The 25,720-nt window shown below is 41.0% G+C and overlaps 1 protein-coding gene and 1 pseudogene across 4 annotated transcripts in view; both read left to right on the top strand.

The window, feature by feature from the left end:
* Positions 1 to 9,806, top strand: part of spop (speckle type BTB/POZ protein) — a 97,796-nt gene extending 87,990 nt beyond the window's left edge. For all 4 annotated transcript variants that reach the window (XM_085404593.1, XM_085404591.1, XM_085404594.1 and 1 more), the window contains 4 exons: positions 49 to 104; positions 3,061 to 3,183; positions 4,876 to 5,018; positions 7,654 to 9,806. In XM_085404593.1, the coding sequence (XP_085260719.1) occupies positions 49 to 104; positions 3,061 to 3,183; positions 4,876 to 5,018; positions 7,654 to 7,798 (467 nt within the window). In that variant the 3' untranslated portion in view covers positions 7,799 to 9,806. The remainder of the gene's footprint in view (positions 1 to 48; positions 105 to 3,060; positions 3,184 to 4,875; positions 5,019 to 7,653) is intronic.
* A 9,710-nt stretch (positions 9,807 to 19,516) lies between these two features.
* On the top strand, positions 19,517 to 23,846 carry LOC146672077 (histone H1 pseudogene; annotated as a pseudogene).
* The last annotated feature ends 1,874 nt before the right edge of the window (positions 23,847 to 25,720 follow it).

Genomic DNA, 25,720 nt, shown 5'->3' with positions numbered 1-25,720 from the left:
ACAAACCCTCTTTTCTCTGTCTCGGCCTTTTGTTTCTCTCTGTCCCAGCTCGCTCGCCGGTGTTCAGTGCCATGTTTGAGCACGAGATGGAAGAGAGTAAGAAGGTGAGTTGACTCTGTCGCTCCTGCTCCCTCAGTGCATGGTGAGTCAAATGTTTAAATTTCAATCTTTCCTTCTGTTGCATCAGGAAGCACTTGCCTCTTTAAACAAGTGTGGCTGCACATGTTCCTTCATGTCTTGCTGACTATTATATGGTGTCATCACAGCTACTATATGGAAAAAATCCTTAAGTGATTATATCATTATCACTTGTATAATCTTTGATATTTCTTTGATGGCATAAAGCGTGTTATTTGTAGACTTAACAAGACTGTATCAGACAAAATGACTGAAGTCTCTGTTGCTTTCAATATGATCACTCTGTTCCTGGAACTCAATTACAATGTCATGAGGGAATTGGTTTTCCTTTTGATATCTCTTTTTAATATACATATCTTTTTGCCATTTTTTTGTGCTGCAGTTTGTGCCTGGTGTTGCTGCTGCTCAAAATGTTCATACCTCACATCAAAATTCATTAATTTAATGAAATGGGCACAGTAAATCTACTCAATTTGTTTTTCTTTTTATAAGTTCTGACTTTAGTGAACTTTAACACATGCATAGGTGCCATTGATCAGTAGCAAAATGTCTTGACAGTACTGACCTTTAAAGGAAAGTAGAGAGAGTCTAGTGGGAATATTAACTGCTCCAAAGAGGGAAGTGGTTTGCAGACAGTTATAAGGCAGGAGTCGGTGTCATAAGGGTGTATTTTAAATAACCTGTCTGACGTCGTCCTATTTACAGTGGAGATGATGGAAAGATGATGCTAGTTGTGATAACTTTCTGCCTCTCCTATAACTTCTTATTTAATTATGTAAAACTAAAGTGTAAGTACTGTGGAGGTATGAATAGTTCTGAGAGCTATTGTGACTGATTAGTGTTATTAGCAGGTTGACGGTGTGGATTCAAGCTTCCTGTTGCTACAGTTCTGCATGCGAGTAGCTTGATAATACTTTTAAGAGATGGAAAAAACGTTGAAGATTTATGTGCAAATTTATGTAAAGTTAGGTAAATGCAATCCAAGTTCCTCTTGAGGAACAAGTGTCGCAACTCAACAGCCATCCTGGAATGAATCATTGCAGTTATTTCCTGTCCCAGAATAAGCTATAAAGGTTTTTGCCCCCCCCCCCCCCCCCTCAGTTTTATAACAGGGTGGTGGCACCATCAGTGTCTCTGCTTTTTTCCATTCTAATGCACATTAGGGATACAGGAGCTAAAAAGTAGCTACTCCCTCGCTACAATAATGAGCAGAAAGATGCATCTGCCACCAGAAAACTAAAAGGGTCGTGAACCTCTCGTGTGTCAGTGTAACAGCATGATTGGCTCATTTGTTTCCTGTTTCTGTTGTTATTTGCTCTTTGGGAGCATTTCAGAATTCTCCCATAAATCCCATAAATATAATGTCTCTGATGCCATTCCCCTTCCAGTCCTCATAATACAAATAATTAAATTAGTTCATGGTTTAGTGAGGCTTGGTCACGAAATTAGTGTAAATAGGGTTAAGTTTAGGTCTGACGTGATGGAAACAAAACAGTGTTTGTGTCTGTGTGTGCTTGTACATGTGTGATGCACTGAGTCTCTCTGCCACAGTTGGTTGTGTTGATCTGATAGGAGGTGGTGAGATTCAACTGTGGTGATTTAGCCGTCATGTCAGCGGAATATTGATGCCTGCAGAGCTCAAATGGGGAAATTATAAAGCACAGAGCCAGGAAATGCATCTTAATTGCTGTTTAAGTAGGCGTCTTCATCAGAAAGAGGGAGAGATTGTGGGCCACGTCCCCATACGACTCAGAGAAAACAGATAGGTGGGTTAACACTCCTCTGCAGCACTCTATAGAAAAGAGACAAATGAGCTCATAAAGAAGCACTCTGATAGAGGACTGCTCTGTGAATAGAGGGGAGCTTCAGACACTGTAACTACAGGAGTTGTCTATTTATGAGACCTGGTTGGGCACTGCCTTCTCATTACGCGAGAAAGTCCTGTTATGTTTTTTTCTCATGTGATTTCCAAGGTAGTTTGGTGGTAGTATGTCTTTTTTATTTCATTAACGCTCCAACACACGTTAGAAATTAGCAGAATGAAATTGGTTAAGTGTAGAAAAAATAGAAAGGAATTAGAAATATAACGATTCTGATGAGTTTGAGGTTAATTTAGAAACAATAGGTGTGTTGTTTTTGATATTATACACATTGATGTTATTTTGCCTGTTAGAATTACTAATTTTTTCACGGCTTCATGTGTTTGTGTGATTTGTGCATTCCTGCAAAAGGCTATCATGGCAGACTGCAGGCTCAGACCAGAAGCTTTTAGACTCTGCTTCGATTATTTCTCAGTATGATTATGTTGGTGTTGAGTGGTCAGAGTTGACACAAATGCACTAAACTGTTGGTACACCCAGTCTGACCCTGCTAAAACGCCGCTGGTCACTGTGGTGACGATAAAGCACTGTTATAATTGGTTTATTGCTTTGTTCTTCTTGTCAGTGTGGAGGGGAAAGGTTCAGGTTACCGTCACTGTGCCATAGAGCGATAAAGCCTACTTTGATTGCTGCAGGCACCGTCAAGGAATGAATGCTCAGGATTAATTCTCCTGAATCTGCTGAAAAGAGTTAAATAAATTTACTAGAATGTAGTTTTGCTGAAACGTGTTTTGACTGCTCAGAAGGTTCTTCAAGGTGTTTTTTTTTTTCTTTCTTTCTCTATTGTGATTTTGGAACATGTTTTGTTGTATCACTGCGTGTGTGTGTGTGTGTGTGTGTGTGTGTGTGTGTGTGTGTGTACACTAAACAAGGTGAGAGAGTTTAAGTCAGGTGGGTTTTGGGAAATTTACATGAAATAAAAAAGACACTGCTGCCATATATAGTTTTGAAGGATTGTCAAAGCGTTTGTTTTTCTTCTCTTTTCTTTTATTCTGTTAAACCCTGCGTGTATTCTCCTCTCCTGTCCTCTCTACCCGTTCAGAACCGTGTGGAGATAAATGACGTGGAGCCAGATGTCTTCAAAGAGATGATGTACTTCATCTACACAGGCAAGGCCCCCAACCTGGACAAGATGGCTGATGACCTGCTGGCTGCAGCTGACAAGGTACAAAGAGTGTGTGTGTGCATTGCACCTGCTACTATGTACATTTACACACAAGCTGGTATGCATGATAATGTTCCCAAAAATACACCTGGGAAGCACCAAATGCTCCTCAACCTCTAAACACACATACTTACACATCCAAACATACTTTTATAGCAAAGGATAAAGCCGACCCAACTGTGCAAGGTAAAGACATGCACACACTTCCAATGAATCGTTTTCCTCATTGTTTATTCTTGTACTCATGCCGGATATTCAGTGTTTCCTGTCTGTTTCTGTAAAATCACATTTTGAGTGAGTCTTCTGTACCGGAAAGATCTTGTGGTAAACTTATGATATATGAGCTTTAGCTGGCATAGTTTGCATGTGATACCATTTTTGTTTGATTCTTTTTGTATGAACTAATTTATTCACAGAGGAGTTCCAAGCAGTGTAAAGGCTTTAGTAGTGTTTACCTTTGTATGTTTTTAGTATTTATACCAAGTCATCTATATTCACCTTGGTTGAACTTGTTTTACTCGTCTTGGTTATCGCAGATCACTAATGCATTATTTTTCCGTGCTTGTTAAATAGTGGTCGGTAAATGTGTATCATTTTATCAGAGACTAATTAGATTACTAATTAGTTACTAGCTCTAATTTTTTTTCTTTTTACGTGATTATGAAATCACGAACATTCCTAATAGTCGTAGCTTAATGTGCAAATTTGGCTCAAAGAACCATGTGACTCAGCATAGCTTCACTGCTCCCACGATCTTAGACTTTGTAGAAATTTTGCCAAAGGGTTTAAAACACTTGCAACCAAAAAACATTTAACCCCCTAAGACCTGAACTCTTCCACGGCATGCATTTTTAATTTCTCTTTGAAATTTGGGCATATTGGGACCTGATGAATGTAAAAACAAAGAATTACCAGATTTTTTTTTTTTTTTTACCTGATTTTTGTTTCTAAGGAAAATAAGAGCCACATATGAGGTATAATGTCCTTGTAAGTGGATATCAGGCCCCAGTAGAGCAAAATTGAGTATTTTGGTCTAAAATAACCCAAAATGTGATGTCCACATGTGTGGACGCCAGGTCCTAGGAGGTTAACTCGTCACTAGTTTCCTAACTTGTGTCTTTGGAGCAAGACGGATAATTCCTGTCTTTTTGGCATTCAACAATAAATATAAACTGGTAGTTTTGGGATTTTCATGAACCAGTAGCCCTATTTAAATCTTTCCACATGCTTACTTGTCGTTTTAAAAAAGTCTTATTTAATGACAAATCATTTAAATCGACTGCTTTATGTCACTGAATGTAGATAGACGGAATGTAACTTGTTAAATTAAAAGGAAGTACTGCGACATTAAACTGTAGTCTCCGCTAAACCTCTACGAGTCATCTTGAAGTGTGTGTGAATATGAGAGAAGGTTATTGTAGCTGGTAATTTTGTAATCAGACTCAGTGGAAATAATTTTTTGCTTCTCGTGTAATGCTATTCCATCATCAGTTCCAACTCAGTATGCATATCTGTCACTTACCCTTCTCTTTGCCATATTTTTTTCTTATTCAATTTAATGCTTGTTGCGACTGCGGTGGAGTAATTCTGTGTTACCGTATCATTACACACCGCTGCTACAGTTGTTGGTGGCAGCGCTGTTTAAGTAATTTAGTTTACCTGCTGTTTATCCTCCCTCTCTGTCATTTGTAGTATGCTCTGGAGAGGTTGAAGGTGATGTGTGAGGACGCTCTTTGCACGAATCTGTCTGTGGAGAATGCCGCAGAGATCCTTATCCTGGCCGACCTGCACAGTGCAGATCAGCTCAAGACGCAGGCTGTGGACTTCATCAACTAGTGAGTTACACGCTCACGCTGAGATCATCCATCTTGAGAACTACCTCCACACTAATGCAAATATTTTTTTCACCGACACACGCACGCTTCTGCGTTCGGCTTTTTGTCAGGGGATGTCATTAATTTTCAGTGGGAGCAATTTTTGTCTCCCGATGAAATTTAATTTAATCTCCAGATCAGATAATTTTGCTGCTGTATTATATTGGTCCATTTAGCAATAAACCTCAGCTGCTGGTGTTAATCGTGTTGCGTGCAGCCTGTTTAGGTACAATGTGGCCTATTAGCATCAATGACTACTATTTATGTCCACCGACAGGTGATTGATCCAGTGTTTCAATGCCCACTTGAAACAAAAGGCTTTCTCTCAGTCGCTACCTGAATTGCCTATCACCTTACCTGTGTTTGTTCAAACTGTGTGCCTTAGAGCCAGACACATTTTCCATCCCTTTGTTCATTCCTCTGTCCTCTCTTTACAGCTTCATGTCCTTTCCTTGTTCCTGCCTGGGCTTCGTCTCCCTCCCTTTTCCATTCACTCCCATTATCCTTTCCTTTCCCCCCTTTTCTCCCCGTCTCCCACCTCTGTTTTGTGCTTAAGAGCTCATGTGTGCCTAAAGGTGTTCAGTAATGCAGATTTCTCCCCCTAATCCCAGTCATTAATTGTGGTTATGGGCGTTATGACAGTTTAATTTGCGACAGCGTTGTTGTGGTGGTGGGAAAATTGGCCACAGGGGACTCCTGGCCAGCAAAGCGTTATCAACTCAGCTCCTGCAGACACAATCGACAGCAACAAGAGCAGCAAAACAAAAATCAATTTAGAGGACAAATATCGAAAACGGACGACACAGAGAAACCAATAATCCTACCCCCAGAAGCACCTTAACCTCTTTCCACACCAGTCCTTACAAGCAGTTTACAGTCATGTAGTTGAGACAATAAGAGTCCTCTTTATCCTTCCTCTGTCTCATTTATTCGTCCTCACCAGGGATGCAGCAGAGAGGAAAGGCACCTAAACTCTCCTAATCCACTTTGTTTACAGAAAAGCTTACAGAGTTTTTTTTTTTTTTAGACCAGCATGTAAACACAACACGAGTAATGTGAAGCACAGACAAAATGCCTTTTTAGTAGATTTTTTTGGTAACTTATAATTACCACTGACTGGAGACTATAGTTTGATTTACCTTCACATCACTGCTCTACTCCCAGTCACTCTCCCTATCTCCCTCCCTCCGTGATGTTTGATTACTCTTTGTCACCTCCCTTTTTCTTTATTTGTCACTGCTGCCGTCTTATTCTCCCCTCCATCGGTCCATCCCTTCCCCTCCTTCTCCTGCTGTGGTTGCTCTCCTTGTGCCCTTTCACTGCACTCAGCTTGAGCGTACTGGCCATTACTGTGAGCAGGGCTTCACTTCCTCCACAGAGAATAGGGTCAGAGGTTGGCTGGAGGTCTGGAGCTGCTGTGTGGAAACCATAGGACCACACATTCACGCAGACACACACACAAACAGCCAGGAGCAGACGCGCCAAAACATAAACACACGTGTACACGCACACGCATGCGGTTGTTTATTTACACACAATAAAACATGAAAAATGTCATTAAAGGCCACACAGCAGTGTGCGTGATAGTGCATCCCAGCACCCTGAGGGTGTCAGGAGGTTGAAGACTGCCACAGGGTCTGCTGGTGTAAGCTCAACCACAAGTAAACTGATCAGCACTTAATTAGAAAACCTTCCCAACTTTTTCCTCCCTTTTCCCAACTAAGGAAAAACAATTTAGTTTAAATGTCTGAGGATCTTTCAAGAGCAAACAAATGAACAGTTAATGGAATTAATTCAGCTGAAATAGGCACATGCTAGCCATCTTTATTTCTCCTCATTACAATACCAGGTGTGAATAATGAAACCTAAACGTGGAATGCTTTGAAAATGGGAACTAGTCATCATTTGTGTGCCTTTTTTTGCTTTTCACAGTGAGATTTTCATGTGGTCTCTAAAATGAACCATCTATCTGTTAATATTGTGTTCTGCTTACTATATATACTATAATATATGAATTATAGTACATGTTAAGAGTACTGTGTAATAGTATTGTATAAAAGAGTCCAAAAAACCAAAAGATTTAGTTCATTAGACCCAGAAAAGCAGCAAATCCTCACAATTAAAACTTAACAAAAGGTAATGTTTAACATTTTTGTTTAAAAATCGACTCTCATAAATAAACAAATGATCATAATCTTTCCTGAATAATTTCCTGTTCATTAGCTGATTAATCAAGTAATTATTTCATGATATGATATAAAAAACATTATGACTTAACCTTTTTATCGCATGCCTGTATATTTGTGCAACTTTAATGATGCCTTTTTATTTGTGTGATGTTATTTATCACAAAGATGACCTCAAAGGTTAAATATTTAAAAATATAAAATAAATAACAGCCTCACCAGCTGGTATGACAAATCTGTAATGTCTCAAAGCTGCTCTCCACACAGATGGAGTCTTATAATCCCAAACTCTTTCTCTCTGAAAAAAGATTAATTTGTGTACTTTGTTTGGATATCTGTTTAGTTTCTTAATTTAACATCTTTTCCTGCTTTCCGTTTCCTTTGTATTTCATTTCCCTTTTTTCTCTCAGTCACGCTGCTGATGTGATGGAGACATCAGGATGGAAATCCATGGTGATCTCTCACCCACACCTGGTTGCGGAGGCCTATCATTCTCTGGCCTCGGCCCAGTGTCCCTTCCTGGGTCCCCCAAGAAAACGGCTGAAACAGTCCTAGTGGTCTGGAGCGATTCTCCCGACCTAACCCTGCTGCTTCCTCCCGTACCAGCAGCCTCACTGCTCCTCTCTCCCAATCCTACTTTTGTACCTATAGCATCCCAAGATGCCCACAACTGACGCCTAGGGCTTGGGTACATATATAGCTAGGGCAGCTATACAGCTGGGCAGCACAGAGAATTATTGGACTAATGCTATAGAGGAGGTACTACACATCACTGTAAGATGAACTGAGTGAATACCATAAGACCTGGACCTGGATATTTAAGGATTGCAAGCCCAAAGCCTTGCTTATTCCATATCCATCATCAATGATATTGGAAGGCTACAACTCTATTCTGCCTGTCAGGCACGTAAAGAACTGATCTCCTGTGTGAAAGTGAAAAGTCAATGTTGAGTCCCTGAAAATATTTGTCTGTGACGTCTTGACTTCTACAGTGTTGTGACCCAAACTGTGCTTGTGAAGAGACAAGTGAAGAGGATCAACCAACAGGAAAGTGAAGGACTGTTGTTCCCATTATTGGAGACCTTAATGGTGTTCAGGTTATTGTTCTTCTAAGGCTTGAACAATTGTCTTTATATTTTTTTTCCATGAAAGAATACAAATGTAAACTGTTTAACTATTAAAATCAGGCAGGCACATCGAGATGTTTAGCTCAGATTTTGACTATTTTCCGAATAGTGACAGACTTCTGCCAGATTGTTGTCATTTAGCAAGTAGCGCGAGGCGCAGTCGCTCTGTTTGAATAATAACATCGATAACAGTACGGCTCTTGGGTGACTGAGGACATGACAGTAATTTTACAAGAGTCCGATCAAAGTATTCACTGTAATCTATAGTGGGCATGTTTTAGTGGGCAATATTTTAATATCTAGTGGGCAGTGTTTTAATATAATTGGCATAGTATTTGTTGTCTTGTGACATTAACTGTGCTTCAAAGCTGACAGACCATACAGCCACAGAGTATTTGCTCTTTTTATGTTGTCTTCTTATTTTTCATTCATTGTAGAATTGCACAAAATAATGCTTTTTTGTCATTTTTTTTAAACACAGTTTTGCAGTCCTATTATTTCGTTTTTTTATTTTTTTTATTCGTTTCGACTGTATTGGAAGTGTCACTTGAGAAAATTGGCTGCTTATTGTTACACTCCTGCTGTTGGTCAGTTGAGCCATACGATACATAAGCATAAATGAAATGTAGGAAAGGCCAATAAAAGAGAGCGCTGCCAGCTAACACAACAGAGAAGGTATCTGCCAGTTTCAAAACATGACATGTTTTACATTAACCTGTTGACCTCAGGCAAGAGATACTTGCTTTTTAACCATGCAGTAACGTAAACATCCGCTTGCAGTGATGATATAACATTTTATGTGCTTGACTCCCTACTACACGTGTTAGTGGAGGATTCCACCAGAGGGCTTCCATATTTGCATGACCTAAAACAGTAAATATCAGGGCAGCCCATTTCTTTTAAGAAATTTATTCTCAGTGGGACTTCAATTGATAAAGCTCAACGTCTTCATTTTGTTTTACCCCTGCTCCCTTGTCACAGGGGTCGCCACAGCGGGTGGCTTTGATGGTTTGATCGTGCTTGATGTTTTTCGTCATGCAACCACAATGGGAATTTGTCTCTCTGGCTAGAATTGAACCAGCGAGCTTTTGCTTGGCAAGCAAACCACTAAACGATCAGAGTTGTTTGTTCCTATGTCTAATTTACATATACCTAAGATGACACTGATAATGAAGTGTAGTTGTCTCTGTGCAGAGGCAACAGCACATCATAGAGATGCCAGCATGCCTATACAGACTCTGGTACTTACCGTTGGAGTGCTTCTTGAATCTTCTTGAAACACATATTTTTATTTTTTGATGACATTCACAACTGAAGCTCCAAACACTCACCATCATGTGTATAATTAAAATCAAGTATATCTCATGCCTTAATGTGTTCCCTTGACTTGTTCACCATCTTGCCCTTTAAAACTGTAAAATACATATATTTTTGAATTTTTTCCCAGCATGTTGGTGTCTTTTTTTCTAATACTTTATATTTTCTTGCTTTCTAATTATGCAGTTTGACCACATATACAGGTTACTGGCTAATTAATGCACAGCTTCTTTCAGCTTGGTGCTAGGTCACTGTGTTTCAGTGTCACATTTTAGTTTCAAGTGTAATCCTGCTGTGATCAGTGTTCAATCTCCTGTGCAGATGTTGTCGACCTTAGCAGATCACATGGGTCTCATACCAAGTTGTGTAGCATGCAGACTTACCTCTCAGGCTTCTTTGACTGGGTCTCTTGCTTAGAGAACAGATAGATTGTAATCACTTCAGAGACTCAGACCTTTGTCTCGGACTGTATTTTAACAGGGATTTCTTTGTGTTGACCAAAGTAGAGGCCCTCCGAGCTTTAGGGAAGCTCTTCCCTGAGCCCTTTAAATCACTCCTCATCAAACAGTCAGCCGTGGCCACCGGTCTTTGGGGATAATCTGGCATTGTGCTGGCGCTCATCAAACACACAAATGGCCATTATTTGTGATACAGACAGTATACAGGGGCTTAATGTTTGGGCACATGGGAGTAGAACTGATTCAACTACATACATCAGATATCAAGTTATGATGCAAGTTTATGTAACAGTTTTATGAGTCATGGTGAACAAATTTTATGCCTTTTATGTGAGTGTAGTGTTTGTGCGAGTATAAAAATGAGAAGAGTTGTAAGGAGACAATCCACGCATGAACCTTCGGTGGTTCTTATTGTGTTGTGAGTCATTCTCTAAAGAAAATATTTATTTAGCAATAATTTCAAAATGGACAGTTTTTATATTAGCAGGCTTTTTATTACACATCATCTGTACAAACCAGCATTGAGAAGAAGAGCTGGACAAATACATGCATAAATGTTATGATCTTAACTAGTGAACAAAGTCATCTGTGTGTGTAAAAGCACTTCCACATAGGGCTGTTCAATATAACGATATCCGATGACGATATAAAAACATCTATCGTTTCCTATTACGCTATCGTTTGTTTCGTGGTGTCATAAAATAAACTGTTTACGGCAATATTTTTTTTCATCGTTTTGATGGAGACTGTAGTGGCTATATTAATTTCTTAAAGTTCTCTCTTTCTCTTATATTTAATATAACTACACTACAGACGGACAAGCGCCTGTTTTTACGTGTTGTCGTTAGCAACAATGACGTAAAACCATGGCTCCGCTGCCGCTCGTTTGTTTTTCACGTAAACCTTTCACAATAAAGCTCAAGATCCTGTTGAGACTTTTCAAAATAAACCGAATCACGTGAAAGAGCATGCAGAGAGTTTACGGATGAGAAGCAAAAAAGAGCTGTCAGGTGGTTAAAACACTCGATTCCAGGTAAAGGACGCCCAGCTGGAAAAACTTCATGCAAATAGAGTTGCCCGAGATTCACAGAATTTACAGAAAATATTACATTTTTGTATTTATATCGTTGTCAGGACGATAAATGTCTTATATTGAGATTTGAGATTTTGGTCATATAGCACAGCCCTACTTCCAGAAAGTAATTTATACAACTGGGTCATTTGGGTGCCTTTTTCAGTTAACATAGACTCAATTTTTTTTTCTTTTTCTAAATTTGCATATTGTATTTAACCAGTCACTTTGTGCTTTGTGTGATTTCTCAAGCTGTCAAGTTTTTGTTAAGGCAAAAAGGATATGTTCTTTATATTAATATATTTACAACATTTGCAAATGCAGATATATTTTTGGGACTAAAATAACTGGCTAGTGTTCACAAATATCTGTACTGCCCATGGATCTGAAGTCGTCATGAGGCACACCTCCTAAAGGTGCTGAGAGAAACGGCGCTAAGATCCTCTGGGACTGCAGCATCCAGACTGACAAACAGCTGCTGGCTAACCAACCGGATATAGTGGTGGTAACTCGGAGCAGAAGAGGGCAGTTGTGATAGATGTGGCAATCCCAGGTGATAGTAACATCCAAAAGGAAGGAAGGAGATGAAGAATCACCAGATGCTGAACGAAGAGCTCGAACAGATGTGTAAGGTAACGTCCAGTATTCCCGGGGGCAATTAGACCGAAAAACTGAATGAATGGCACCAGCAAATTCCAGGAATAATATCTGAAATTTCTGTTTTTAAAGAAATGCTGATAACAAGAGTCTGCAAAACTCTCAGATTCAAGGTTCTGAAGTCGGAGAAATAAAATAAATATTCCTATAAAATTTATATTCCTTGGAGAACATGCCTTTTGTTTGAATGCCACCTTAAACCTCAGACCTGGCAGTATGTGTTTATCCCACTGTGGTGCAGTGTATGTGTATAGCACTATAGAATTAAACTGCGTGCCAAAAGTGGAGAACAAGACTTGATGGTTTACACTTTATATTGCCTGATAACCCTCAGAATAAGCTGTCCAGCCAATATTTCAGAGTTTGAGAATTTTGCTGCAAAGGTCACGGTGTGTGTGCGCATGTGTGTCGGACTGAGAGTGTGCGAACATCGCAGACATATGGTTCTCTCTGAGTGGGCGTGCATGTCAGCACTTTGCTTTTTTGGGGAATGTCCCTGAGATAGGAAAAGCCTTTGTTAACTGGAGTCGAGCCTGTCAGTGTGACCTCCTTCATGTGAGCTGGAGTTTGAGGCGCCAGGGTGTGATTTCTTTTTAGCTTTGATAGTCAGCTTGGGTAGCAGCTTGCAGCCAACCTTCGGTGTCTTTGTAAATGTGTGTGTGTGTGTGTGCACCTCCATTGGCCTCAGATGAGACAGTCAGGGGGCGATGGATGGCATGATGCATGTGGAGAGGTGTACTCAGTTGTTATGCATGCTGTATAAGTCTGTCGCCCCCCCCTTCCTTCGCTTCCCCATCATTCACTCCTTTTATAGGAGAAAGGAGAGCAAGGCGTGGCAGGTCAGTGCTGTGAAAGCCTGTAACAAGCTCTGCATCTGTGTCACCCCACCATCAATAAAGAGAAGGAAGATCAAGGCTGAGATTGATGCCTGCTGGTCTGCACTGGCCTGAAGGAGGGGAAGGAGGATGGATAGCAGTGAGGAGATAGCAAAGTAAAGTGTCGAGTAGGGGGTCAGACCTTGTCGGGCTTTTCAGTTTAAGGGCCTAGAATTCAAACCTCAGCTATTTGTTTATCAGTGCCTTTGACTTTATACACACATGGCAGCAGTTTTAAAATAGGATGTTCAACTGACTTTTATTAAAACAATTATTTTACTTATTTAAATTTGGTCAGTCTTCCTCCTTCTACATTATCTCCTTGAGTAGCGCTACAGTTTCCAGTGTGGTTGCCTTTATTTGACTGCTCCTAAATTCTCTCATGACCACTTTCACTTGCATCAGTAGGTTTCCTCCACTGTATTGAAATCACACACATTCAACTTCAATTTCATTTTGGGGAAGAGGACAAAGTCGCCGAGAACCAAGTCTATGACTAGAGCTAAATATATGCATTTTCAATTAACTGTGTGCTGTGCACTATGGCACGCTTCATGGTTCAGGTTATTTGCACTGAATTTTAAAGTCTTCATTGACAGTCTCACCCTAGGGGAAGAATTTATGCTACACATCCATCCATCTATCTCTTTTCCTTAATTCAAAGCAGGGTATTACAGCTACGTTTCCAGGTTACTCCTGGGGGATCCTGAGGCATTCCTGGGTCAGAGGAGCAGTGCAATCCCTCAAGTAAGTTCTGAGCGTACCCTGGGGTGTTCTCCCAGCTGGACATGCCAGGAAAGCCTTAGAAAGAAAAGACCCAAGAAGCATCCTAATCAGATTCCCGAACCACCTGAGCTTGACTCAGCTGGCTGTGTTTGACTCAAAGTACCAGCAGCTCTACTGCCTACTTGTTTTGGATGTCGAAGCTCTTCGCCCTATCGCTACAGCTGAAATCTGGTGCCCCAGATGGAATCCTTTCAGGAGGCCACCCGAGACTGCGGGAAGTCTGACTGCTCTGAGCTGCTGCATGGTGCATAAGCACACACAACAGGCTGATCCTTCCCTGATGCTAGTGTTTGGAAAAAGTCTGTCCACAAACACAGACGCACAAACACTTGACCAAGAGCTTAAAACTGCATGATTGCGCATGATTACCCAAACACATTTTACTGCGATTACATGCGCAGAGTCACAAAATTAAAAAAAACAATGACAGCTGTACTATTGCATTGTAAATATCAGGTTGTATATGCAGCTATTAAAGTATGAGTAATATTTATATAATGGAAAATATGATTATTTATCTTCTGTAAAAAAGACCTGTTGAGTATCTGAGCAGCTCTCAATGATTTGGTAATAATTAATATGTATTATAAATAGCTTATTAAAAGTGTAAATATCATTCACTCACTCACTCACTGTTTCTTTTATAGTAAGTCAGTACTCAGAATTTTTAAGTCACTTTATAAAATATAGACAAAACAACACTACCTATAAATAGCAATGTCATTATTTAACATATTATGACCTCTGCAAGGGGATATTTGACCATATATTCCTCATGATATCCCAAGTAATCCACACTGATAGTATCATCTGTGACAGGCGAGGGAAGCTCAGGCCTTGGGCCAGAGAAATGGAAGGATGAAGTGACAGGGGTAATGGATGTACAGAGGGATGAAGAGTGATCGGGTGTCATACAGGTGGGATAGGGCCAGACAGATAGCGAATGAAGGAGAGATCGAGGATGGATGGCCAAAGCACCTCAGACATTGACAGCGTTGAGAGATTTGTCTTCTTTGAACGCCATTTGTCTTGGTTCTTCTTTTCAACCATGTCTTGGCGAGTTAAATTTCATAAAGCTCTGATGATACAATGCAGCAGTGTAGTTTTGCATAATGTAACTAGTTGCCCTTTTCGGTGAATCCTCTGCTCTGAAAGTTGTCTTCAGGATTACGGGAAGGACACAAACAAATAAACTGCAATCCATAATGAACTGTTTGCTCATAACACTGGATGTAGAAATTAGAGTAAAATAAGAAGTAGACAAGGGAGTTTAGTCACACGCGGACACAATTACACACATATATATGAGCTGCTAATTGCTTTGTGTGCTCCAATCTGTCGTGTGAATGTGTCGGTGCAATATTGCATTGCTGTGGGTGTTTGCCCGGCTCATAACCGCAGACCAATGTGGTGGAGACAAGCTCATATATTAAGATAACCCTGAAACGGAATGGAATTGTATTTCCCTGGCGGTTCAAACGACTTCTGTGGTTGTAAACTGATAGTGGATGAGATTTGGCTTTAATGAAGCAAGACTTATTGTGCACAGTGCAACAGAGGAAGGTGCATGGGTGTATACGTTTCATTATCCAAGGGTGTGTTTGAATGCACGTGTGTGTGTGTGTGTGTGTGTGTGTGTATGCATTCATTTTTTTCCTTAATAAGGAGCGCTGTCATCTATAGCTGCATGTTTGCTCGTGCTCTCATGGCAAATGTTATTGCATCGCCATTTTTCTTGCTTTGAGGTTAGAGTGTGTGTCTGAGGGCTGTGATTTATTTCACGTGAAATAATCAAGTGCAAGGTTTTTATTTTGTGCTTGTCCCTGGTGTAATCTTTTTCAAGGTTGCGTGCGTGCGTGCGTGCGTGCATGCGTGCGTGCGTGTGTGTGTGTGTCCCCTTCATCTGTTCATTAGAATCTCCCCTACTGGCCTGGCTCTAATGAGACCTGTGGAGCCAAAAGTGATGGAGACTTTGAGAGGGAGAGATTTAAGCTGAATGGTATGAAAGAAAAAAGGTGCAAAACTCTTAGGTTAATAAGCGATGTAATTTTTTTACACTTTTTGTCAACCTGATCTTTGCTGTCAGAAGCCTTAAATTTACTCAGATCTATTTTTAATCAGGGGTTTCAAACCAGTTTAAACCCACCATGTTTTCAAGAGAGCTAAAATCTTGCTGGTAAGTGGGCTAACATTCTTCCACCTAAATTCTACTCTGCAGCTACATCGTCTACTTTAGCAATAACTGAAATTCCACCAAGAATTATCAGCTCAATACGTAAGTAGCATGGACAATGTTTTGCTGCCCATCTTCCACTGGACTTTTAATCCTGTAAAAATAGGCTGAGGATGAACAGCATAATTGGAAGAAGAGATGAGTGAAAATAAAAGAGGGTGTGAGAAGAGTAGTGCCTTAGTGTTTCACAGGAACCATTCGGTTTTTACACAGTGAATACAAAGAATAGAGTGGAAAAATTACAGATCTACAGTACCATACTGATGTGATCCCATCTTATCTTAATGACCTTGTAGTACCATATCACCCTATTAGAGCACTTCGCTCTCGCTCTGCAGAACTACTTGTTGTTCCTAGAGTATTTAAAAGTAGAATGGGAGGGAGAGCCTTCAGTTTTCAGGCCCCTCTTCTGTGGAACCAGCTTCCAGTTTGGATTCGGGAGGCAGACACTATCTATACTTTTAAGATTAGGCTTAAAACTTTCCTTTTTGCTAAAGCATATAGGACCAGGTGACCCTGAATCCTCCCTTAGTTATGCTGCAATAGACGTAGGCTGCCGGGGATTCCCATGATGCATTGAGTTTTTCCTTTCCAGTCACCTTTCTCACTCACTATGTGTTAATAGACCTCTCTGCATTGAATCATATCTGTTATTAACCTCTGTCTCTCTTCCACAGCATGTCTTTTATCCTGTCTTCCTTCTCTCACTCCAACCGGTCGCAGCAGATGGCCCCGCCCCTCCCTGAGCCTGGTTCTGTCCGTAGTTTCTTCCTGTTAAAAGGGAGTTTTTCCTTCCCACTGTCGCCAAAGTGCTTGCTCATAGGGGGTCATATGATTGTTGGGTTTTTCTCTGTATCTATGAAGCGCCTTGAGGCGACTTTTGTTGTGATTTGGCGCTATATAAATAAAATTGAATTTAATTGAATTGATCATAAGCCAATGTTCTGGAGAAATGGAATACTAGATAAACACCCCCCAAAAACAAAACAAATAAAAAAAACAAGCTTATCCAACATGAATGCCATTATCAAATGTTACAGCAGTCCATCAAATATTGAGATATAAGATCGAGAAGTTTTTAAGGCAGTGAGCTGGTCATTTCATATTAATTTCTCACTCCCACTTTAGTAACTAAGCAGGTTTTTATGTTTTTTAATGTAAAGTTTTACTGTTAAAAAAAATACAAACTATACATAAAGTTTATGTATAAAGTTTGAGGCGGTAGGATTTCTTTTGGAGGGCAGTTGTTTTAGATTTCTTTGGGTGTAACTCACAACGTGGAAAACTCACATAAAACAAATGTGTAGGAAATGGATGCAGCATTTGCTCAGATAAATCCTTACAATGGCAGACTCCGGAATTGCTTTGCTCAAAATAAAATGAAAATTGTATCTGAGTTAAAGCAGATGTTTTCAGGTAAAAATACGGGGAAGAAAAATCAAACGGTGTGGTTACAGAGTATGAACCTTTTGAATGTGAGGAAAAGTGAGCACATAACTAGAGAGAGAGGAGAGAGATGCTGAAGGACATCACAGAAAAAGGGGAAACGGGGTTGTCTTATGAGCACTGGTCCATTTGTTACCTGTGCATGGGTAAATGAGAGCCTTCTTCTAGCCTCGTTAAGCATGATGCAGTGCCTCGGCCGTTGGCACGGCGCTGATTAAAATTTACCCTCTAGAGTTTGGAGGAGCGTCTAGCTGAGGCTGCACTCCTGCACTCTTAAAGCAAATGGGCCGAAAGGTCACGGCTCGGCGACCCCCACTGTCATTCCTTATTTATTTAGCTTTTTAGCTTGGATTCTGCTGAGATAGAGGGAGGAGAGAAAATCTTGATTCATTCTCTCATACACTGAATGTATAATACAAGCATCCTCCTCCATCTTTGATTCTGCAATGGCTGTCTCTCTCTTTTTTTTTTTTTTTAAGTTATTTGATAAGCCGTATTCAAATAGCTTCCGCTGATTAATTTTATACTCTGATTTTTTTTAATTTCACCCCTAGATCTGGGACCACTACTGTTAGATTTGTATTGTTGATTGTCATTTATGCTTAGAAATATTTACTTATATATGCTTAGAGTTTTGTAATTAGTTGTAGATTGGTAGAGGTTTTGATCCTTGATAGTCTGCAAACTTTGTGTGTATTAGACAGCACTTTGGGAGCATGAGAGGTCATACTGTGTCTTATTATTTTATGGTAGGATTAACGTAGTTGCGTCTGTTCTAGTCTAAGTGCTCTTTGTTTAGATGAACTGCAGGACTTCCTCACCGTGTTATCTAGGATGAACCATCTAGGGTGAGGGGGAGGCTACCCTCTTCCTGACCAAGAATGTTTGACCCTTTGATCAGCAGTCCACACACACACACACACACACACACACACACACACACACACACACACACACACAGGCAAGGTACTCTTTGTGTGTATGTAGACGTCGTATGTTAATGAACCTATGCATATTCATGTAACCTCAATAAAAGGACAGTGTATGGGAGAACGGACGAGAGCTACTGGGGTCAAGCGAAGGAACGGCGTTTGTCCGGTTCTCTCCCGTGCACGAGTACCATGAAGAAGTTTGCCTACTTGTGTCTTGCTTAGCAGTGTAATTATATTGTCTTCAACGTTCCAGCGGATGGGTTCAAGCTACAAACCTAACATTAATTGGTCCTTCGATGCCGGATCCCTGGGATCGCATTCACCGAGGGGGGGGAGGCACGCTGAAAGACTGACGTCAGCCAGGAAGTTCCTGTGGATTCGCTGTCTGTCTTTCTCCTCGATGAATGGCGATCGGCGGGATTCAGGCTGATACTACACGCTAAGCAACGCCAAGTAAGTTTAAAGAGGCCGACTCTATAACCGTGTCGTTGTGCAGTCTCCGCCATTTTGTGAGGCGTTGAGAAGTTCGCTGCTTTGTGGAGCGATAACTGGGTTAGTGTCCCGAAAAAGAAGTTTTGGTTAAATCGCCCAAGGGTCCCAAGCGTCCGGTGAGTGTCCGGTTTTGAAATCGCCCTGGGTGTGTGTCCCGAGCGTCCCTTCATTGGGTTTTGTCGCGCGAGTGGGTGAGCGTCCCACAACTGGGTCAGGGTCCCGAGCGGTCCGGTGTGAGTCCGGAGTAGGCCTATTTTGTGTTGTTGTCATTGTTGTCGTCGTCGTCGTTTTTGTTGTTGTTGTTGTGTGAGTGTGTGCGGAGCAGAACACGTGGTCTGTAACACCGACTGTTGTTGTTATCATGGGTTTCTAAGCAACCAAGAGTGAGTTAGAGGGAGAAAGACGTTTGTGCTGGACTTTGCTCCTGGCAGCACAAAGTATTTATGTATAAAAGAGAGAGAGCGAAGGCTCCACAGCTGCGTGGGTGCACGCGAATAAGGTCGCGCGGGTTTCACGCGGACCTGAGCCGTGCGGTTAATCGCAGGCTTATAAATGGAAGAGATTCAAATGTTAGAAGTTTTCAGAAAACACACCAGCCTTGAAGAGTGTGTGGAAAAGGCCAGCCCACATCAGCAGCTGTGCTCTGGTGGGTGGCTTTCCCCCCACCCCTTCCTGACACAAAATGTTAACAGCCTGTGTGCCAAACCATTGAGGTGGATAGTTGTTAAAAGTAACCTACATTAAACTTGTGGTTGCTTAAATTCAGTACAATGACATGTGAGGTGAAGTGATATAGGTAAATATTTAAACTAATGAAGTGCATAGAGGCACTTGACCTGTGTGGAAGACGGTCGTCTTGTTATGAGCCATTGTTGAGATATAGAGCACATCTGTGAAAACAACTAATATGCTCAACCCTGTATGAAACATCTAAAAATACATGATGGAGAAGCTGTGTTGAATATGTAAGTGTAAGACTTTGCCACTGTGGGCAGAGCATGCAACTACTGTGTGATGTCGCGTTGCAGTTTTGTTTTTGTTTTTTGAGCTGATGAGCAAGCTACACATTATCAGATCAAGAGCTGTCTGAGAACTACTCAAAGAGAGGGAAACAGAGAGTGTGCAGCGTTTCCATGAGCAGTTTTTCTGCACCTTGACTCGTGTGTGTGTGTGTAGCATCAGCATCATGTTTTTGTTTATTTGTTTTGTTGGATTAAAAATAATTAAATAAACTGGTGATCATGCTTATGGATCACCATGGCACATATCTCCAGCCATATGGTTTATTTATGCAGATGAAAAAGTGAGTGTGAATGTGTCTGACATCACAGTGTTTTTGTGCGCTGTGTAAAAGTAATTGCCTTTGATTGTGAGTGAGAGCGGTGATTCTGCAGGTCACCAGCTATTGTAACGAAAAAAAAAAAAAAGAGTGAAAAAGAAAAATCATAGGAAAAAGGTTTTGTGTTGATCAGCCAAAAACAACTACAATTTCATTTTCTGCTTTTAAGAAAAGACTGTTCACAAAAACACACACAGAGAGAGATGTGTGTTGATTAAGCAGTGATGATAATAATGAAATGTCTTAGTTTGTCACTTTCAGGTGAAAAGCAGACCTGAATCAATTTTCCACATGCAGCGGTCGGAAGAAAGTTATAGTTTAACATCATTGGAAACATGCAGGCCAAGTTTCTGGCTGACTTATTTACAGTGCCATGTGTTTCTCAACCTCACAAGCGAGCTCACTCCTCCCTGAAGATAAGGAATGCAGCTCCAAAGCAATAACATGATAAAGAGACAGCAGCAAGTCCTGAGCACAAAAAGTCCCAGCAAAGCAGCAGCAATGTGGATAAACAGCAGCAGAAGAAGAAAGCAAACCCATCTTCCTGTCTGATTGGTTGAATTTCACGGAGGGGCGAGCAAGATGGCAGCGTGAAGAGGAGTTTTTGTTTGAGTTCTCAGCACGAGACACTTATTTGACGTCTTTCTGGCCTTCGGGACTTTCTTTTGGAGATCAGCACGCTAAACTTGCTGGATCTGAGGCCAGGGTCTGCGGCGGCAGCATGTTGAAATGCTCAAAAAGGACTGAGTGACTCGGGCAAGCCACATGCGGCTAGCGACATGAAAGAAATGGACCCTTCATGATGCGTTCAACGTGCCAGCGCTGTGGTGGGAAAGGCTCCATCATAAACACGCCCTGCGCCGAGGTTCAGGCCAAGAAGAAGAAGACGATGACTTCCAAGCCCAAGAAGGTCGGCCTCAGCGTGGGCGAGCTGATTGTGAAAGCCGTGGCCGCTTCCAAGGAGCGCAACGGCCTGTCTGTGGCCGCTCTCAAGAAGGCTCTGGCTGCCGGAGGCTACGATGTGGACAAGAACAAGGCCCGTGTCAAGACCGCCATCAAGAGCCTGGTGGCGAAGGGCACCAGGACCTCCGGATCCTTCAAGATGAACAAGGCTACTGAGAGCAAAGCCAAGAAGCCCGCCGCAGCCAAAGCCAAGAAACCGGCAGCAGCTGCTAAGAAGTCGCCCAAGAAGGCAGCAGCAGCACTTCAGCTACTAGACAGGACAAAGCTGAAGGAGAACTGCCGGGACTGTTGAAGAGGGAGAGGACAAAAGAGTGAGAGGACAACAGAGTGAGAAGACTAGGTGAGAACACATAGGAATTATTTAATGTGGGAAATCAAAATTTGGGTTAGCAAACCTGGGGAAAAGAAAACTGACTGCTTAAGTTGGAAAATTGAGACGGAGTCTGAAACATTGCGAAAATAGAAACATATACAAAATCACACACACACAAGCAGAACATGCATTAACCCTACTAACAATTTCAAACACAAAATGACTCATGAAGACTCATAGCACATTAGTTAAGAAATGATTAAATAATAGCAGAGAAATGTGTAGGAAAGGCAGCTTTAAGAACATGCTCTGCTGGAGATGCAGCTCCACAGACATGCATTAGACCTGCCTAATAACACAAACCCATGCAATGAAAATTAGCTTGTTATCTTTCATCAGTGTTACAATAGTGTCAATTTAGCAGACACTTGTTATCAAATGCTGAATTTATCCTAAAGAAAAAAATTGACTCTCCAAGTTGCAGGACAACAGTTTAACTTTTGTGAGAAAAAAGATCCTGGTTTGACCAACCAGTGATCAGACAATAAATTTAGTTGTTAAAATGGTAAATTGGGAGAAGCTTCCTGTTTGATTGAGGCAGCACATGTAATTTACTGTATGAGGGAAATTGTCTTTTGTGATACTATTTTGAACATGCTTTTCTGTCGTCCTGTCAACTTAGTGGGTTAATAGCTGATATGCAAATTAGTTGATCAGTTTTAGATTAATGAAAGGTGACTGAATTCTAGTATGAGTGAATGAGATGTGTTGGAGTTGTTGTGTGTTGAGTGGAGACTCTAAAACACTGAGTTTCCTGCTTTGATGTGCGAGTGAATCCTGTATTTAGATACACAACTCTGAATACGTCAGAACAGACTGTTTTGTGAAGTGCATGACAGCATGTCACATGTTTTATGATGAAGGGAAAAGGGAAATTGAATAAAATAGATCTGTGGCCTAAATGAGTGAAGAGCACAGACCTGGTAATTAAACTCATAGCTAATAAGACATTAGGATTATGTTGTGTGTTGTGCAGCTGATGGTTGATTTGGAGTGAATCTAGCTGATGATTTTTCTTTTGGTGTGAAGTTGAGCCTGCCGATTAGTATGATGGTATGATAAACCATGCTAATGGTATGATTTACCCTCCTGAGATGAGGAGCTTGTGTCATGACTTAACAAGGCCTTTTTATTTTGATACTTTCACAGTGCACTGAGAGTTTGGTTTGATAATCTCTGTTATTTTTTATTTTTCATTTTTGAACAAGCACTGATTTTTGCTTGTGAATTTCTTTTCTTTGAGCAGATCTGCAAGTCGGGAATTAAAAGCGTTACACGTCGTCAAGAAAATTGTTGCAAGTGAGTTTCTCCACATTTAAAATGGGTTCAGGAGAAAGCCACTTATTTGGGACAATTAGGAAATGAGAGTCCCCCCCAAAAAGGATTCAACGAGGAAATCCAGTCTAAATTATTTTTCTTTTTGAAATAACGTCGTTTTGCTGAGCGTGGAAACGAATGCGATGATAATTTCCACAATTAGCAAAAGAAGGAACCACTGAGTGAATGAGTAAGAATTTTAAAATATCTGACTGACTGACTGAACATGATTGTGTGAAGCTAACCCCCACCTGACAAAGGTGCAGATGAACCCATGTGTTTCCTTTTACAGGAGCAGAAAGATGACAGCAACACTCGAGGTTGCATGATGATTTAACCTTTTAAATGCCATTTTCTGTGTCTGTGCATTTATCAGGTGTGTTATTCATAGGCTTGAGTTGCTCACAGAGATAACTGTGACAAAGTATGCATACGCCTGCGCAAGCGCTAATATTTGCATTTTCTTTTCTTACAGCATGCCAGTTCTTCATGTGAATTGATGATGCGATTTATACCAGGACAACTGGTTGATGTTTTTTCCTACTACAGGATTTCTGGGTTTATGTGTGAGGAAAACTGTGTTTACAGGTTATGAGTGGTGATGCTGTTGCATTGTGTTGATGGGAAAATGTGAAGGTTACTTTGATAATGTGAATAACCTGTGTGAAATTTCCTGTGTTGAGAACTGGTGTTACTTCTTTCCACAGCTAGGGTTGACTTTATGGTGTTTTTATGGCACCTCTGTAACCTGTTGACCTGTGTCTGACCTCTGTCTGACTACAGTCAATGTGTATTGCTAATGTTAGTTTCTTTGAGAATGCTGTGGAAGATTCAGCTGAACCGGACAAGTGACATGAGTAAAACAAATAAGAGATACAGTGTTTCTGGGATAGTTTGATATGGGCTCATTAGCTGGCCACTTTTGAGCCCATAGTAATATATAAGTGGAGTGACTTTGCTTAAGAGCAGTCACCGATTACATTAATGTTGCCTGAGTACATGGGATAATCCATGTCTGAGGCGACTTATGAAAATAATTGTAGTTTACTGATTTGAGAAAACCTGCACATGACACTTGTCTTGCTGATGTTGAATGCTTCTTGTCCTTATGATACAATTGTTTACAGGTATGAAGTTTGATTTTACTTCCAGATTTTGTTTTCCAGGCCATGATGGTGTGTATGCAGGCTCCTGGGAGAGCCAGGTGTTAAGCAAACTTAATATGCAAAGCACACTAACATTTTCATTGCAGGATTATGGGTCCAGGGTGGTGCTGCTCCAGGGGAGGAGATGCCCTGATGTTGCCTGGGATATGATCTAGCTAATCTTTTTCTTTAAGACTGGAATCCAGGTTTGGTGAGTTGACGCATGGGTGTGTCCATGCGTCAAGAGGAGGGGTCCAAGGATTAACATTAAACAATGTTTTTTATTATTGTTGCAGTGATTTGTGTGATTAGCCGTTTTATTTACAAATATTAAACCTATGCAAGTGGTGCACCCATGTTCAGATGAGGCTTTGATGGCCTATAAGTGAAGTTCACTGAACTAAAGAATTTGGTTTGATGATTGTTGACATACTCTCCAAATAGTTTGTCTTCCTAGCAAGGAAATACAGGTGCAGCAGTAATCTCCTGAGAAATCTTCAGAGGCCCAGTGAGAAGCGCATAGCTGACAGGACCAGGCAGTGGTTGAGGTCAAAGATCAAGCTGATTGGGGCCCATCATGAAATCAGACCTTGGAGCCACAGCAAGGACCATGAAACTGCCTGCAAAATAGAGGAGAGGATTGTCCACAAGATGGGAGAGAGGCTTCAGGAGGATCAGAGATCATCTTCAGCACAGCAGACATCACACAGAGAGCTGTGCTACTAAGCTTCCAGGAAATCAAGAGGAGACTTCCCACAGCAAGATTTTAAATAAAATGAAAGATTCAATATTGACGCTGAGGAAGACGACTAAGGTGTACGACGTGCTCTGCCTTAAACCTTCAGCAGCGTTGGAACATGAAAACTCGTGGGATGAGGGGAGCGTGCCAAGCTCCATCGACAGCGCAGAAGGAGTTCGAGGATGACATCATGATTCTGTGAAAGCACAGGAACCAGAAGCTATGGTGGTGATGACAGCAGTTTCCTATGAACATCACCTAATGCTGTGCCACTATACTGTGCATACGATGACACTCTGAAGGCTGCTGGGATCATAACAGCAGTAAGATGACGGAACCCAGCACCCTTTCCACAGAGAGCTTTTTCTGCAGAGCGTGGACAATGGCAGAGTCATAAATATCCCCCTCACAAGACGAAGGTCTGAAGTCAGGTGATGGGGGCTGGTAAGAGGCCATAAAACTAGAGTGCTGAGAGGTCTGCAGCTTGGAAATAGCTGAGACCCATGTTGACGAACAACAAAACCAACTGGTATGTTTGAATGTCTATTCTACATACATTTGGACTCTGGTCCTATGGACAGTGATGGAAACTACTGGAAGAGACATTCATGATGCCCTGCAGAGCTTAAACCACTCTGCAGAGAGACATGTGATGTGCACACCCGGAGGAAGCACCACCAAGCTGAGATGTTTTTGAAAATGTTACTTTTTTAGTTTCACTATTAAATTAACAATTTCTTTGGTTGCTCGTAAGATGCAGTTTGCCATGAGATGAGCTCAATGAATGGGGTAACTGCTAATACATTTATTAAACTGTGTACCTTTTCAGTAATTTAGGGTGATTTGACATATGCTGAGTATAAAAAGGTTTGCATTGAAACTGTCAGACATGAGGTATTCATACCTGGGAACTTTTCAAGCATAAAGGTCAAAAAGGGGGGAAATGTTAGATTTGTATTGTTGATTGTCATTTATGCTTAGAAATATTTACTTATATATGCTTAGAGTTTTGTAATTAGTTGTAGATTGGTAGAGGTTTTGATCCTTGATAGTCTGCAAACTTTGTGTGTATTAGACAGCACTTTGGGAGCATGAGAGGTCATACTGTGTCTTATTATTTTATGGTAGGATTAACGTAGTTGCGTCTGTTCTAGTCTAAGTGCTCTTTGTTTAGATGAACTGCAGGACTTCCTCACCGTGTTATCT

Source organism: Rhamphochromis longiceps, linkage group LG4, assembly GCF_057381845.1.
Source record: "Rhamphochromis longiceps isolate RC_006_pf linkage group LG4, R_longiceps_female_GT1.1, whole genome shotgun sequence".
In the NCBI taxonomy this organism is placed as follows: domain Eukaryota; kingdom Metazoa; phylum Chordata; class Actinopteri; order Cichliformes; family Cichlidae; genus Rhamphochromis; species Rhamphochromis longiceps.
This window is presented reverse-complemented; position numbering and strand designations above follow the sequence as displayed.